Source organism: Schistocerca piceifrons, chromosome 7 (genome assembly GCF_021461385.2).
Source record: "Schistocerca piceifrons isolate TAMUIC-IGC-003096 chromosome 7, iqSchPice1.1, whole genome shotgun sequence".
NCBI lineage: Eukaryota > Metazoa > Arthropoda > Insecta > Orthoptera > Acrididae > Schistocerca > Schistocerca piceifrons.
This window is the reverse complement of record NC_060144.1, coordinates 555,821,307-555,837,689: the sequence shown is the minus strand read 5'-3', so window position 1 is coordinate 555,837,689 and position 16,383 is coordinate 555,821,307. Positions and strand designations below refer to the sequence as shown.

At 40.3% G+C, this 16,383-nt stretch overlaps 1 protein-coding gene across 2 annotated transcripts in view; it reads left to right on the top strand.

The window, feature by feature from the left end:
* LOC124709118 (FGFR1 oncogene partner 2 homolog) overlaps window positions 1-14,581 on the top strand; it is a 73,861-nt gene extending 59,280 nt beyond the window's left edge. For both annotated transcript variants that reach the window (XM_047240776.1, XM_047240775.1), the window contains one exon: window positions 9,324-14,581. In XM_047240776.1, coding sequence (XP_047096732.1) covers window positions 9,324-9,440 — 117 coding nt within the window. In that variant the 3' untranslated portion in view covers window positions 9,441-14,581. The remainder of the gene's footprint in view (window positions 1-9,323) is intronic.
* Window positions 14,582-16,383: the final 1,802 nt, after the last annotated feature.

The following is a 16,383-nucleotide window of genomic DNA, read 5'->3' as shown; positions in this document are numbered from 1 at the left end:
AATACCTGAGAAGATTTTACCCACAACGCTGATTAAAGAGATACCTCTGTAGTTGTTACAATCTTTTCTGTTTCCATGTTTAAAGATTGGTGTGATTACTGCTTTTGTCCAGTCTGATGGAACGTGTCCCGACTCCCAGGCCATTTCAATTATCCTGTGTAGCCATTTAAGACCTGACATTCCACTGTACTTGATGATTCCCGACTTAATTTCATCCACCCCAGCTGCTTTATTGCACTGCAATCTATTGACCATTTTCTCCACTTCCTCAAACGTGATGCTGTTTCCATCATCATTCCTATCCCATTCTACCTCGAAATCTGAAACATTACTGATCGTATTTTCACCTACATTGAGCAACTCTTCAAAATATTCCCTCCATCTGCCCAAGGCATCCACAGGATTCACCAGCAGTTTTCCTGACCCGTCCAAAATACTTGTCATTTCCTTCTTACCTCCCTTTCGAAGACTGCTAATTACACTCCAGAATGGTTTTCCAGCAGCTTGACCCAATGTCTCCAACCTGTTTCCAAAGTCTTCCCAAGATTTCTTCTTGGATGCTGCAATTATCTGTTTGGCTTTGTTTCTTTCTTCAACATAACTTTCTCTGTCTACCTGAGTTCTAGTATGTAGCCATTTTTTATACGCCTTCTTTTTCCTTTTACAGGCTGCCTTGACTGTGTCATTCCACCAAGCTGTTTGCTTCCTCCTACTTTTACACACTACTGTTCCAAGACATTCTTTAGCCACTTCTAGTACTGTGTCCCTGTACCTTGTCCATTCCTTTTCCAATGACTGTAATTGACTACATTCAACTAACTGGTACCTTTCTGAGATCGCTGTTATGTACTTGTGCCTGATTTCCTTATCCTGAAGTTTCTCCACTCTTATCCTCCTACATATGGACCTGACCTCCTGCACTTTCTGCCTCGCAATCCCAATTTCACTGCAGATTAAATAATGATCAGTGTCATCAAAGAATCCCCTGAATACACGTGTGTCCCTCACAGCCTTCCTGAATTCCTGATCTGTTATTATATAGTCAATGACAGATCTGGTTCCCCTGCTTTCCCAAGTATACCGGTGAATGTTCTTATGTTTAAAAAAGGAGTTTGTGATTACTAAGCCCATACTGGCACAGAAATCCAAGAGTTGCTGCCCGTTCCTGTTGGCCTCCATATCCTCTCCAAATTTACCCATAACCTTTTCATACCTTTCTGTTCGATTTCCAATCCTGGCGTTAAAATCACCCATGAGCAGAACACTGTCCTTGTCCTTTACTCTAACAACTACATCACTGAGTGCCTCATAAAAACTATCCATCTTGTCTTGATCAGTCCCTTCACAATGCGAATATACTGACACAATCCTAATTTTATTGCTAGACACTGTCAAATCTATCCACATCAGTCGTTCGTTTACATACCTTATTGCAACTACGCTGGGTTCCATTTCTTTCCTGATGTAAAGCCCTACACCCCATTGTGCTATTCCTGCTTTGACTCCTGACAAGTAGACCTTGTATTCTCCCACTTCTTCTTCTTTCTCACCCCTTACCCGAATGTCACTAACAGCTAAAACGTCCAGCCCCATCTTACTTGCAGCCTCTGCCAGCTCTACCTTCTTCCAAGAGTAGCCCCCATTGATATTAATAGCTCCCCATCTCATTACCATTTGTTTGCCAGGTCGTATCTTAGGAGTCCCTGGTTTGTCAGTTAGAGGTGGGACTCCGTCACCTCCAAAGGTCCGAGGCATTTTGCTCTGATTGTTGCCAGCATCATATTTAGAGTACCAGGGAAGCAGGTTGCTAGCCTTACTTGCCCCGAGTCCCATTGGGTTTTACCCCTAACGGCTGAGGGACTAACTGGTGGATTTGGTAGTCTTTGCCGTATGAGCACAAAGGAGACCACGACTCAGAATATGTCCGAGATGCCCAGCCTTATTCCAAAGTAACTGGTATCCCGACTGTCGGGACCACTTACTTGGCCACTCATACGTTGCCCGTGGTTCATGAACTAGGACATGGCTACAGGAACCCACACCATGAACCTATGCATTGGTAAATCCATTTCTCGTTCAGAAAGGCATTGATGCAATTGCCTTGTGATGACTGGGTGTTGTGTGATGTCCTTAGTTAGGTTTCAGTAGTTCTAAGTTCTAGGGGACTGATGACCATAGATGTTAAGTCCCATAGTGTTCAGAGCCATTGATGCAATTGCCGGCCCTGTGAAATCCTGATCTCATTTATGTAATGGCACTTTGTTTTTGGAAACTACTTCAGATACTCCGGCACAACTACTGTTTGCCACTTCCCTTCTCCCCGACTATCCTGTTGGTGTCAAGGCCCATAGAACTCTGATTTTTTACTGTTGTGTTACTTATACAAGGCTGCTTGATGGCCTGACCAAGGTAGAAATCCAAATGTACCTCTCCGATCAGGGTGTCATTTCAGTTCATCGGATCATGAAAAAGGTCGATGCCTCCTTAGTGTCCACTTGCACTCTTTTTCCCACTTTTGACAGAGTTGTGCTTCCATCAAAGATCAAAGCAGGTTATGAAGCTACCACAGTCCATCTGTACATTCCGAATGCAATGTGCTGCTACCAGTGTCATCATTTCAACCACACTCAAATGCTCTTTTGACATGCACCCAAATATGTAACATGTGGTAGGAATGCTCACAGGGGCAATTGTCTGCCTCCTTCTCCCCACTGTATCAACTGCTGTGGTGACCATGCTGCCTCCTCTCCAGATGGTTCCATGTATCTTGATGAGCGGGCTGTCCAGGAGATCCGGGTGAAGGAAAAAGTGCCTTACCCGGTCGCTCGCAAGTTATTGGCTTGTTGCAAACCTTGCATTTTACTATCTGGCACTTACAGTACTGTTCTTGCTACATCAGGGATATATCCATGCAGACATGCGACCTCAAATTCAGCACTGCAGTTGTGAAATTACCCAGTGTCCTGGTAGCATTGCCATGTCTTTGTCCAACTGTGCAACAAGCCACTAAACTTGTGCTTCATGGTGCAGAGTCTTCTGCTACACAACCGGCAGGCCAGAAAGGACAGAAAGAATACTCCCGTGAAGACATCCAATGCCCTTCCAGCCAACAAACATTTGAGTCTTCCTCTGCCAACAGGAAAGGCTCCAAGAAGTCAAGCAAAGGCAAATGATCATCTCCTTAACTGACTTGGAGATCCTCTTCAATGGTGTCGCCACGTGATACCCTCACCTGGCCGACCTAGTCTCGTGTGAACCGTCAACCATTTTTCTACCCAGGACACCTCTATAGATCTCGTGGAGCTGGATCTTCCAGCCTCTGTGCCCTTTAGCAGTGAGTCTTTGAAGGCTGGCACTTGGCAGCTGCTGAGGTGACACCCATTCATTTTTTCCCTCCTCCTCTTTCCTCATTATGAATGTCTTCAATGAAACATTCATGGCCTTTGATTGAACAAATGATTTACCGCTGTTCTTAGAATTGCAGCGTCCTCTTGTTCTCTGCCCCTGGAAACAAAAATTGCTTCCTCACGACCACTTTGAGCTCTCGCATTTCTTCCCGGTCTGTTTTGATCTTCTCCCCCGATGATGTTATTCCATCTCGTGGGGGAGTTGTGCGGCTCACACGGGATGACGTTCATAGTCAACCCATTTCCCTGACTACCCGCCTTCGAGCTGTTGCAGTTCACCTTTTTCCTTCCTCACCTGACCATGTACCTTTGTACCATTTACATCTCTCCGTCATTCAGTGTCACCAGGCAGACTTCCTCAAGCTTATTAGGCAACTCCCTCACCACTTTCTGCTGCTCGGTGACTTTAATGTGCACTATCCCCTTTGGGGCTCTCCCAGAACATGTCGGAGAGGTGCCTTCTTGGCTGACCTCAATCAGCTTATCCTCCTCTGCCTTAACACAGGAGTCACCCATGTTCCTTTCAGACTCCATGCATACCCATTCCCATTCAGACTATCCTTCTGCACTGCCCAGCTTGCCCATTGTCTCGAGTGATCAGTTCTCTATGACACACTCGAGCGACCATTTCCCATATGCTATCTGCTGACCCCTACCCCACCTACATGTACACCCAAATGGCAACTTGCTAAGGCCAACTGGAGGCTTTGCTCCTCCGTGGCAATCTTCAGAGAACATTTCCGCAGTTGTGATTACCAGGTAGAATATCTTAAAAGTGTTATCCTTACTGTTGCAGAACGTTCCATTCCTCGCCCTTCCTATTTACCATGCCATGTACCGGTCCCTGGGTGGACTGGGCTGAGCCGTGATGCAATTCGTGTGTGGAGATGTGCTCTCCGTGTTTTTAACCATCTTCCTATGATGATAAACTGCATTGATTATAAACAGTTGTGTGCACAGCGTCATCGTGTTCTTCGGAGCAGCAAAAAAGAGAGCTGGATTTCATATACTAGTTCTTTTAACAGTTTTACTCCCTCTTCCATCACGTGGGCCAACCTTCGACAGCTCTCCGGGACCGAGATCCAGTCCCCAATTTTCGGCCTGACAGTAGCAGATGATGTCATTGTGTACCCTGTTGCTCCTCCCACTATCACCCTGCCTCCCTCCATCAGAGACAAGTGGAGGAGGCTCGGGTGATGCATTCTCCTCTCAAAATCGTGAGTGCTACAATGCTGCCTTTACTGTGAGGGAGCTAGGTTATGCTCTCACTTCATCCTGGTTCTCTGCCCCAGGGCCACATGATGTTCACATTCAGATGTTGCAAGCAGCTTTCTCTTGTGGGCAATCACTTTCTGCTTCATATGTACAACCGTATCTGGACAGAGGGCACGTTTCCCAGACACTGGTATGAAGCCGGTGTCACACTCGTAACTAAGCCCAGTAAGGAAAAAACCTTCCTTCTAGCTGCCGCTCCATTTCTCTCACTAGCTGTGTTTGCAATGTGATGGGACACATGATTCATGCCCGGCTGGTATGGTGGCTCGAGTCTCGCAATTTACTAACCACTGCACGATGTGGGTTTCGTGTGCGCTGCTCTGCAGTTGACCATCTCGTCATCTTGTCCACCTACACCATTAATGGTTTTCTGTGGAAATCTCAGACTGTGGCTGTGTTTTTCGATTTGGAGAAAACCTATGATGCCTACTGGAGGACTGGTATCCTCCATACTCTCTACAAGTGAGTCTTCCATGGCCGCCTGCCCCGTTTCATTTAGGAATTTTTAAAAGATCGAGTTTTCTAGATACATGTGTGTTCTGCCTTGTTGGACATCTTTATCCAGGAATACGGTGTGCCTCAGGCACCCTGAGCATCATCATCTTTGCTGTCGTCATTAACCCTATAATGGCCTGTCTTTTGCTGGGCATCTCTGGCTCCCTTTTCATTGATAATTTTGCCATGTATTGCAGTTCTCAATGGACTTGCCTCGTTGAGCAGCGTCTTCAGCGATGGCTTGATCCTACTTACTCATGGAATGTTGACAATTGCTTTCGTTTTTCCACTCACAAAACTGTTTGTATGAATATTTACCTGCGCAGTCGGTTTCTTCCACCATCTTGGTCTTGTTGCTCTTCTGTTTCTTGAAACTATGAAATTCCTAGGGGCTCGTGCTCGAAATGAAACTTTCTTGGTACTCCCACGTGTCTTATTTGGCAGCCCTCTGTACATGATCCTTCAGTGTCCTGTGTGCCCCCAGTGGTAGTTCCTGGGGAGCAGATCGAACCATTCTCCTCCATTTGTACAGGTCCCTTCTCCATTCGAAACTAGACTGTGGGTGTTACTATCACCATGACTTTCACCTCAGCAGATATGCGTGCTGTTTGGCTGCCATGCGTGGCCGCCTATCCTCTACTGCCTCCTTCAATGACTCCTTTGATCGCCAGTATGGGGCGTGTCCCTCTACTCTTCTTATCTCTTGGAGTTCGCTTTTGGCTCTTACTCCAGCAGCTTGACTTCACGCTACCTGCCAGTTTCCCGATGGGTGTGAACCCATCACCACCCTGGCTTCTTGCAGTGGCCCATGTTCACCTTGGCCTTCACTCACTTCCTAAGGACACTACTCCAGCCTTGCGCTATTGTCTTCAGTTTCACGACTGTCACGTGGAACTTCATGATACCTTTGTGTACACTGATGGCTGTCAGACTGACTGACTGGTATCAGGTGTGCCGTCATCAGTGGCATCGACGTTTTTCACTATTGACTTCCGGAACATTGCTCAGTATTTACAGCAGAGCTCTTTGCACTCTATCAGGCCACATAGTACATCCGGCAACACAAGCTTTTCAACTGCGTCATCTGCTCCAACTCTCTCAGTGCCCTTCAAAGCCCCTGAGTACTGTACACCATCCCTTACTTAGTGAGATGGGTCCAGGAAAGCTGTCACTTGCTCACTCTTGATGGAGCCACTGTGATGTTGATGTGTGCTCCTGGTCACGTCAGTCTGACAGGAAACAAGGCTGCTGATGCTGGTGCCAAGGCTGCAGTCCTTGTACTTCAGCCCACTAGTTCTTAAACTCCCTCCAATTATCTCTGTGTTGCTGTCTATCTGCAGATGGTGTTACTTTGGCATCACCATTGGTCCTCCCTTCATGGGAACAAGCTCTGGGATATTAAGCCTCTCCCAGTGGCTTGGATGACCACTTCTTGGCCCTCTCGCAGTGAGGAGATCATTTTAGCACGGTTGCGTATCGGGCACTGTCTTTATAGCCATTGCCATTTGTTAAGTGGTGCTCCACTATCCCTTTGTGCTCAACCTTTGACGGTCTGCCGTTTCCTGACGGAATGCCCCTTTTTTGATCATTTATGTTCTCATTTGTGTTTGTTGTCTGAGTTATCGGTCGTTTTAGCAAATGATACGCAGACTGTCGACTGCGTTTTACTTTTTATCCATCGTAGCAATATGGTGAAGGACACATAATTTTCAGTTCAGGACCTCCGTTTCATTATGGCGTATTTTATAGACCTTTCTCCATGTCCCTGTTTTTAGCTGTCTTCTCTTCCGTCAATTGGGCTTAACTTGTAGCTGTTTTTTAACTTTTTTCCCGTGTTCTATAGTTGCGGACATTGGTACGTATAACCCTAGTTATTTTTGTGCCCTAAAACAAAACAAACAAAACCTGTATCACCTCAGACAATTACGCACCTGGCTTTATGGTACTTCACACAGCATACATGTCATCTAGTTCAGAGCTAATCAAATTACATAAATACCTTCCATGACTTAGCAAAAGAATTCTTTTCTTCTCTGCCTCAAATGTTTCTCTGGAGTCTTCTGTGAAGACGGTACATTCACAGTTTGCACGCGGTTTCAAATATTAATTTTGATTTGATATGACGTTTGAGCACTTTACTTTTGATTTCTTTCAATACTGTTCTTGCTTTGATCACTAACGGTATGCAGCACTGAGTGGGTATCAAATTTTTTTTATCACTTCTTCATTTGGCACACCTGAACACTGTAACAGGCTCTGCGTCATGTTCTAAAGCATTTTCTTTTTGTGTTGCAGCGGTTTGTTTGCATATGGATTTGACAGTATCTGACAGATCACACGTAACTAGTGACCGCACATTTTTACTGTCTGCAATTGATACTTTATTTAAAGCACAATTTACATCTAGATTTATTTTCTTAATTCTCTTTTCTGGTGTTGCAAATATTGATGTTTGGAACTAGGATAACAAGAGCATACTTCAGGTGTTTGTTTATTTCCCCTTCTAGTACCATAAACTTCACTTCCAGTTCTTGATATTTTACTTACAGTTTATCATGTTTGATGTTGTGTTCCACCATTTCTTATTTCAGACAGACAATTTTACTTTCCTGCATTGTTACCATACTGTTCACTTTGAATTTCATAGCATGTATAACACACTGATTGCGTGTCCACTGGTCTTCATTATTTACATGTTTTAGGTGACCTCAGTTCCATGTTGTGATCCTATGACAGTGGTGTCCAATATGACAAAGAAGTGTGACCATTTAGTGTTAGACAGCTGTAACTTGTACCTGCAGCAACATGTGTACCACATACAGAAGGAGTATAATGGACCCTTTAGTGGTCACAGACCTGATTATATACGAGTTTCAAATACCCACAGCGTTTTCCATTTTATAGGTCCACATCATTTGATATAGACATAAACAATAACAATATGTTAATGACCTTATAATCCTTCTGCAATGTATGTAAGATGTTGATATGCTCACGTTTACGTTTATTTGTATCCCCCTCTGTATATCAGATGCCACTGATGTTGGGTTATATGCTCAAATACTGGCCTGGCAATTAAATATTTTTACATGCAGCTCATGTTGTCTTTCAACAAATATTCACTGTATATTGAGGTGTTCAGTGGTCCACAAGTATGTAAATAACATTGAGGCCACTTACCCGCTTACTCAGATAGAATGCACGATCGATTATCATGCTTATATCTCGTATAAAAGGCTATGCAGAAGTTATAGTAGAGTGGGTATATGATAAAACTACTTTCACTGGTGACCCTATACCTGATGAGATGGGATATGCCTGTGACAGCAATGGAATAGGGTTTACTAAGTGGGTGCTTAAGACAGGTCTTGCACATAGTTTTGTTACAGACATGTGGCCATGCGGTAAAGAGTTGGGTGTAGATGTGACAAAAGGATGTGTCAGGGCACTTTGCAGATTTGATGGGTGGTGAAATAACACTTTGTGGAAGGGGAAGGGATGAGTTGATCAGATAATGCAAAAAATAAGAAAAAAATTTAAATGACAGTAGTTGGTAAATGATCTTTTTCTAAAAGCACAATTTAGAGAGCACTGTTGCGTCATACCTACCCAGATGCAGACACTTCCGATGACAATGACGACTGTCATTGTTCTTTGAAGCACTCATCTCTAGTGGCTGATAGAAATAATCAAAAGTTGTCGACCTTCTATTTGCCTTAACCCATGGTTCTTTTTTTATTTTTATTATTTTTCTTACATTTGCCTTTCCATCCAGTTCATTTTAGCTGTCCTCTGTCAGCCTAATAAATAATTCATTTGTTAGTTTTAGCTCTCATTTCTGGATATCATGTTTTGTCTGGTTTTCTTCAATATTTTGAATATGGTCTTTCTAAAAAGAGTATTGTGATTCCTTTCACCAAATGTTTCATTTCGACAACTTCAAAGAATTTTCATTGATTATGTGAAGACAGAAGGTCCAAAGGCAACGATTTCTATACATAATTGTATTATATTATTGAAACAAGCATAAAGATAATAAATAATTTTTGTTGTATATTTTAAAAGAATTTATTGAAGGTTTAGTGGACTAATAAGACAAGTGATACATTTGATGGATGAAATTATGTATTTTTTTTCTTTTTAAAGGGATTAAGAGAACTACTTGAAATTTCCTGCAAAAATGGTACCCTGCGAAATAGCCTACTTGGCATAGAATCTGAAGATAAAGAAATGCAAACGGAAATGAACTGTGAAACTTCTTGACAGAAGTAAACATCTGGAGGAAAAAGCACAATGAAAGACAAACCAAGTGATTTGTTTCTCTTTTTAATGTGGCAGCATGAGTCATTATATATTACATCACTGAACTAATGTGCAATGATTCTTGCCTCTGATAAAGGAATTGGTAATGACTGAATCTCACATAATGTTGATGTGACTGTTAAAAATTTCTTTTGTACTACATTTTATACATTATACACTTTCCATTGTGGTATTCTGCTGGGAATAAACTGTGTTTCTCTGACTGTACAGCTGAATGTTAATGGCCAAAATGCAGTGCCACAATAACCACATCAGTGCAGCTACAAAGAGTGTTTTTATTCATTGTTTCATGTGGCGTGGCATTGGTCATTTCTGCAAGTGTGATTTCTGAAAGCTATGTTTTCAATTCAGCATTTTGTCTGTTGGGTAATGTGAATTTCAAAGAATAAAGTAACTAGTCAGTTGTAAGTTAGACATTTTAATCTCTTTTTAAGCTTATTGTATATGTAAAATTTTGAATAAGTCACAAAGGTGTGAGATTATCTTCAGAATAGTATCACAAACTGTGACCCACAGTAAGCATCAACAGTATCAGAATTATGCTATTTTTTCTCTATATGGCTCTTTAAATTTATGACTTATGGGAGTTCATATTTTTATTTTGGACTGTAGACAGTAACTGTGAGTCATGCGATCAGTCACATCATAATTTTTTTCAATATACCAACATGATTAGTATCTAAACCTCAAAGAAAAAAAAACTATTAGAATTTAAAAGAAAAACTCAAAGGGTTTGTTTGTGTCAGTCAGTCCACTGAGTTCTCTTTCCTTAAAGCTACCAATCTTATGACAAAAATTTATAATCGTCATTTGCTCAAACAAATGTCCATATAAAAGGCAGTGCACAGATTTCATAACATACTTCATTTAGCCTTTCATTTTCATCTTATGTGATAGACTTTTCTTTGAATGAATTAAAATATTTTAGGCAAATTTATTTGTTGGCTGTGAAGTTTATATCATACACCTTCATACTTACTAGTGATGACTAAAAGCTGTTTCCAGGAGACATCCTGGTACTTTAACCTCACATTTTGTTTGTATAATTGGAAGTTTTGTGCAGAGCTAAAATATTTGACTCTTGGCACATGTTAGAATCCATTCCTTTCAACATATCTCACATATTTGAGAATGAAACAGGCAGTTTTGGACTTTATAGCTACAAGTTACATGCATAATGCACCAGATATTGTGTTTATAGTATTCTCTGGTGACAGTTTGAGGCTGATATAGGTACTACAAGAGAAGGAAGATATAGACCATGAACTGTTAGTCTTGGAAATACTTTTCATGCTTCATCCAATGACAGTAAATTCACTAGCTGTCCTCTACAGGTGGGGGATGCAAATACAGTTATTATTGTGGAGCATATAATGACATATTTGTGAAATGGATATCTAGTTTTTCAGGGGATGTCTTGTAGGACAGGAAACTGTCATTATGCTGTCGAAACATATGAAAGTTCATAAAACAGACGCAAACAAACAAAAATTGAGAAATAGATGAGGCAGATGGAAAAAAAATAATGCCAAAAAATGTAAAGTTATGTTACTGAATTGTGACTTTGGTGTTAAGGTGGCATAAGAGATTAACATTTTGTGTTCAACATCTTTAGAGAAGTGACTTGAAATCCAAGTTTAATTAGCTAAGAGTTTGTGATGAAAGGAAAAAAGTGAATCTTTTAAAGTATAAACTATTATTTGTATCACGACAAATTATTACTTGGCAAGGCGAACTAGTTACCTGCCTGGAGTGGCAGCACTGTTACGTGCATGCCCAAGTAGCAGGGAGAAGGGAGAGTACTAGCCTACACTCCAGTGGAACACTGCCACACTTTGTATGTCTGTATGCGTCTCTGAGTGAAGTTCCCCTGAACAAGAACAGGAACAGTATGAACAGTCTCTCTCACATTGGTTGCTATGTATGCTTCTCCTGCAGTATCCATGTAACTACTTCCCCTGGTGGCATTACTGTTTTCCACAGCTATGTCAGTGGATTCATAATCTGCTATTTCAGTTGTGGATGATAATGCCATCTCTTTGTTTGAATTTGTGCAGACTGATTTAATAAAATGTTTAGTTTTCTAGTCTGTCACAGTCTCTTTCCTCGAGTAGTCATTACACATTCCTGCGTGATATACAGTTTTTTTGGTCTTTTAATGTCGTGACAGCAAATGCTAATATAACAGCGAAAGCAAACAGGCCTCATGGTCTACTAGTTAGTATTTTTGGCCAATAACGCCAAGGTCCTGGGTTTAATTCCTGGTGACCACCTCAAATTTTTCTCTGGTGGAAAGGTCTGGACCAAGGTCCACTCAGTTGTGTGGGGCAAACTGATTAGCTGCTTTGTATAGAAAGGTAGGGAAATTGATGTGGAAGTCGCCAAAGTAACATTACTTCGAAAGGCTTGCAAATAGCTTCAGCTGCTTTTTTTTTATTATAGAATGGGACACTTGTCATTGTGACTACTGACCTATCTCTTTGAAAGATTTCAGACCAGAACTGAAATCTAGGTGGTAGGGCAGCAGAGAACTAGTTTCTTGCAAAATTTTGTCATTAAGATAAAGAGAAAGCTGGTGTCACTTAACTAGTGCTGGAAGTTTGGTTTACCTTGGAGCTATTTGTTTTTAATTTTTGTGAAATAATAAACTGGTAGCCAAGATCGCAGGAATTCTTTTTATTCCATGATTACCGGTTTCAGCGAAACTATAGCTGCCATCATCGAATCTTAGGACACATACAGGTTACACCATCAAGGCAAAAAATGGTGATATTAATACTTGCCTATTACACGCTTGTAGAAGAGAAGTGAACACAAAATGGAACTTTGAATTGACAACAATGAAATGTTTCCTGGCACTACTGTTTGACTTTACTCCTTGCAAACTGTCATTTTGCACCATTTATTATCAGTGTAGCAGGTAAGAATCCACAATTTGTCTAAATAAACGACTTGCCACTTTAATTCTGATACTTTATTTCTTCATAAAAAAAATCTAATGTAATATGTTGCTTCCTCAAGTACATTCTGTCATTTGTACTTGTTCATTCTGACACCTTATAAAAATGTTGATGGAACAGTTTAACTTTCGCTTGCACATTTTATTGTCTCGTCATTCTCATTGTCATTAAAGTTAGTTATGGTAACAGCAAGTCATCAGAGCTAACCCTGGAAGGTATTTTCTGCGATCACTTTTTGTGTTCATACTGAGAGATAATAATGCACGCTACTTTGAAGTTGAATACAACTGTACCTAGTGACGTGACTAAGTTAATTCTCACTATGGCCAGGTAACCATTTCACCATGCCGAGTAATTTTGTGTGTGTGTGTGTGTGTGTGTGTGTGTGTGTGTGTGTGTGTGTGTGTGTGTGTGTGTGCGTGTGAGACAGATAGAGATAGAGAGAGAGAGAGAGAGAGAGAGAGAGAGAGAGAGAGAGAGAGAGATTACATTAACAGGTACAGTTGAATTGGTGTCCTAATGTTACTTAGCATCCCCAATTTTTGTGTTAGTATAGCTTTTTCCCTTATAATAATTGAAAACAGTGCCACAGTTAGGTAATTGCACACGGTTTTTACATCAGTATCCACTTCTATGCTGATTAGTAAAAAGTTCCCAGCAGATCCAGTAAGACTCTGTGAAACACTTTAATGAATTCCATATTTTGAACTGTGATGATGAGAGCAGATGTTTTCCGTTAAAGTTGCTTGCTGACTTACAATAGATCACTTTAGAAACTGTACAATGCAACTGTGACTGAAAAATCATACTAGTAACATATTTAAATGTCTCTCTAATAATTGTACTCATTTGAAATATATTTTCGTACATTTTAAGACATATATATAGAAGTAAATTTTGAAATTGACTGTTAAGCTCCAATACATTAAGTATAGCGATGTTGATTCAGTTAACAGCCATATGTTACACCTTGTACATAATATATTGTATAGTTTTAAAACTGCAGGTAATATATTGTACTCGTATGTAAAGTTGCAGAAAAGATATTTTGTGTTATGCACAGAGGAAGGATAAAGAAATTTTCAGGACTTGTTTAGAATCTTCCATTCCCATCCTTATCCACATTCATTCAACTTGATACAGAAGGTGAGTGAGACTGAAGCCGTAAATCAAATAAAAAGAGAATGCTTTAAGTGCTGTTCAGTATATGAAATTAATTGTTGCTTACATGCGACAGAGACTGGTCCTGAGACAATGTTAAAGCAGCAAAGAGATGTTGTTACTTACAAATTGAAATTTCAGGTAGGTTCAAGTTACGGGAAAGCCTGAACTGCATAGAAGACAGTATCTTATTATCTTATTCAGATAATGTTGCTCAAATTTACTAATTCAAAAGCAGAGTTTTGTTCTGTTTATCATGAGTAATACACTCACGACAAGAAGCATGAGATTCAAGTATACGTGGACATGAATCACTGTTGGGATTCAAGAGAAAATAATCATGCCATGTCACTGTTCGGCCAATACAGTATGTATAGATTAATAGTCTGCTTACGTTCGTGAAGTGACAACATCTCAACAGTCGCTTGCAAAAGTCTGATAGAGACCAGAAATTTGTAACAAGGGATTCTCTCTATTAGAAAGAGAGGAATGAATGAGGGGGGGGACTCGCTATATGTTCATGCTATAAGTCTCATATTCTGGTATTCCTCCTTCCATACCTCCATTTGCACATCCCTGCGGTATAATATGTTGTACCTCACAAAAGAAAAACTTGAGGTTTTGTATAACAGATGATTAAATGCTATCACTGCCAAAGAGTTACTGATAAGAATGACTGGAGACGAATGTAAAATACTAAATGGTAACATGAAACTTAAATTTCATTCCTTCAACTTTAATCTGGAGAGAGAAAATCCCTGTTTCTGAAAACATAAGCCTTAAGTTGTGTGTGACAAAAGAATTATTGTAGTGTTCCATGCAAGTGGATGGATTTTATTGGCCTCCATTCAGTTGGAGGTGAATAGTACCAATTTTGGTGTGTAGTCTCAATTTATGTTTGTGAACAGTAACTACCAAAGTAAGCACAAAAGAATGTGAATAAAAAGTAATTAAATGAAATCATGTTTTTTATTTTAATGACATAAAATAGAAATATAGGTGTTACTACCTTTGTTGTTAATGTTAATGCAGACCTTGCCATTACACATTCCCAAACATTCTCCTTCATGACAGAATCTAAAGAATATAACTGCTGGATTAATAACTGAGTCAAAAGGTAGAGTTGAACATGAGGGCTATTTACTAGACACTGTCTTTTAAGAGTTCCTATGTTCTTACTATAGGACTATCAGATACATTGCAATGTTTGCGTTACGTTCTTTATCTTGAATATACTCATGTTATGGCATGCACCCGAATTGCTAATGTTTTCCCACCTTCTTTCTTCTGTGTCCTTGAATAATGCTGGAAGTAAGAGGCTTAAAGATATTCTCTAATTCTCATATATAAATATGAAGAGATTCTTCAATGGCATTTTCATATATTCTTCAAAAACAACGCCCTGAACTCTTCGAACAAGACTTTCTTAATACAGGAACATCACATAAGTGATCCTTTTAAGAATATAAACGTCAACTTGACAGCTTGATACATAACGAGAATGAAAACATTTTATAAATGTTCATTTGTGTGCTTCAGTCACTTTCAACATTGCTGTCTATGGCTCTTGCTCCAGCGCCAATGCACTTCTTTCTTGGAGTGACAATCAAGGGAGCACGCACAAATGATGTCGCAAGTACTTCCACTTGTGAGGTTAATTTGATTGTCATCCTACGTTGAAGACAAGTGTCGCCCGTTGATCTCTCTCTCTCTCTCTCTCTCTCTCTCTCTCTCTCTCTCTCTGCCTCCACTATTCAGCAACATTACTTCTCCATAATGCTACAACATAAGCACATGTTCTTAACAAAGGTTATATTTAGATTTCACTTATTCATATACTTATTTTGCTTTGTTTGTACATAACAGTTTGTACCATTCTTATCCATAGCCTCTCTCTTCAGTCAGCAACAACATTTTATTAATTTTTTTTTTCTCAACCTAAATATAAGAGAAATAAGCAGCCCATACTCCATAACACTATTGGTTCTGGCTACTATTTAAATATTTTATATTAATTTTATCTCTTTTTGATCACTGTAATCGTACAGGTGGAGTTACATTTTGGGTACCTAGCAACCTTAGAGTTTTGTATACTAGGATTTTCCTATCTCCTAAACTTTACATCTACATCCACATCTACATAGATACTCCGCAAGCCACCGCAAGGTGCATGCAGAGGCTACCCCGTACCACTAATTGTCATTTTCCCTCCTGCACCACTTGCAAATGGAGCAAGGGAAAAATGACTGTCTGTATGCCTCCATATCAGCCCTATTTTCTCGTATCTTTGTGGTCCTTATGCAGGTTGTATGTTCGCAGGAGCAGAATCATTTGGCAGTCAGCCTCAAATACTAGTTATATAAATTTTCTCAATATTGTTTCCCAAAAAGAACACTGCTTTCCCTCCAGGGATTCCCATTTGAGTTCCCGAAGTCTCTCCATAACACTTACCTACCACTAACAAATCTATCAGCCTTCCTCTGAATTGCTTTGATGTCTTCCTTCAATCTGAGCTGATACAGATCCCAAACACTTAAGCAGTACTCAAGAAAAGGTCTCACCGGGGTCCTATATGAGGTCGCCTCTTTCTTAAAATTCTCCCAATAAACCAAAGTTGACCATCTACATCCCCTACCACTGTTTTCAAATGCTCATTCCACCTCATATCATTTTGCAGTGTTATGCCCAGGTATTTTAACGACTTGACTCTGTCAAGCTGGACACTAGTAATACTGTACCAGGTTTGTTCTTCCTACTCATCT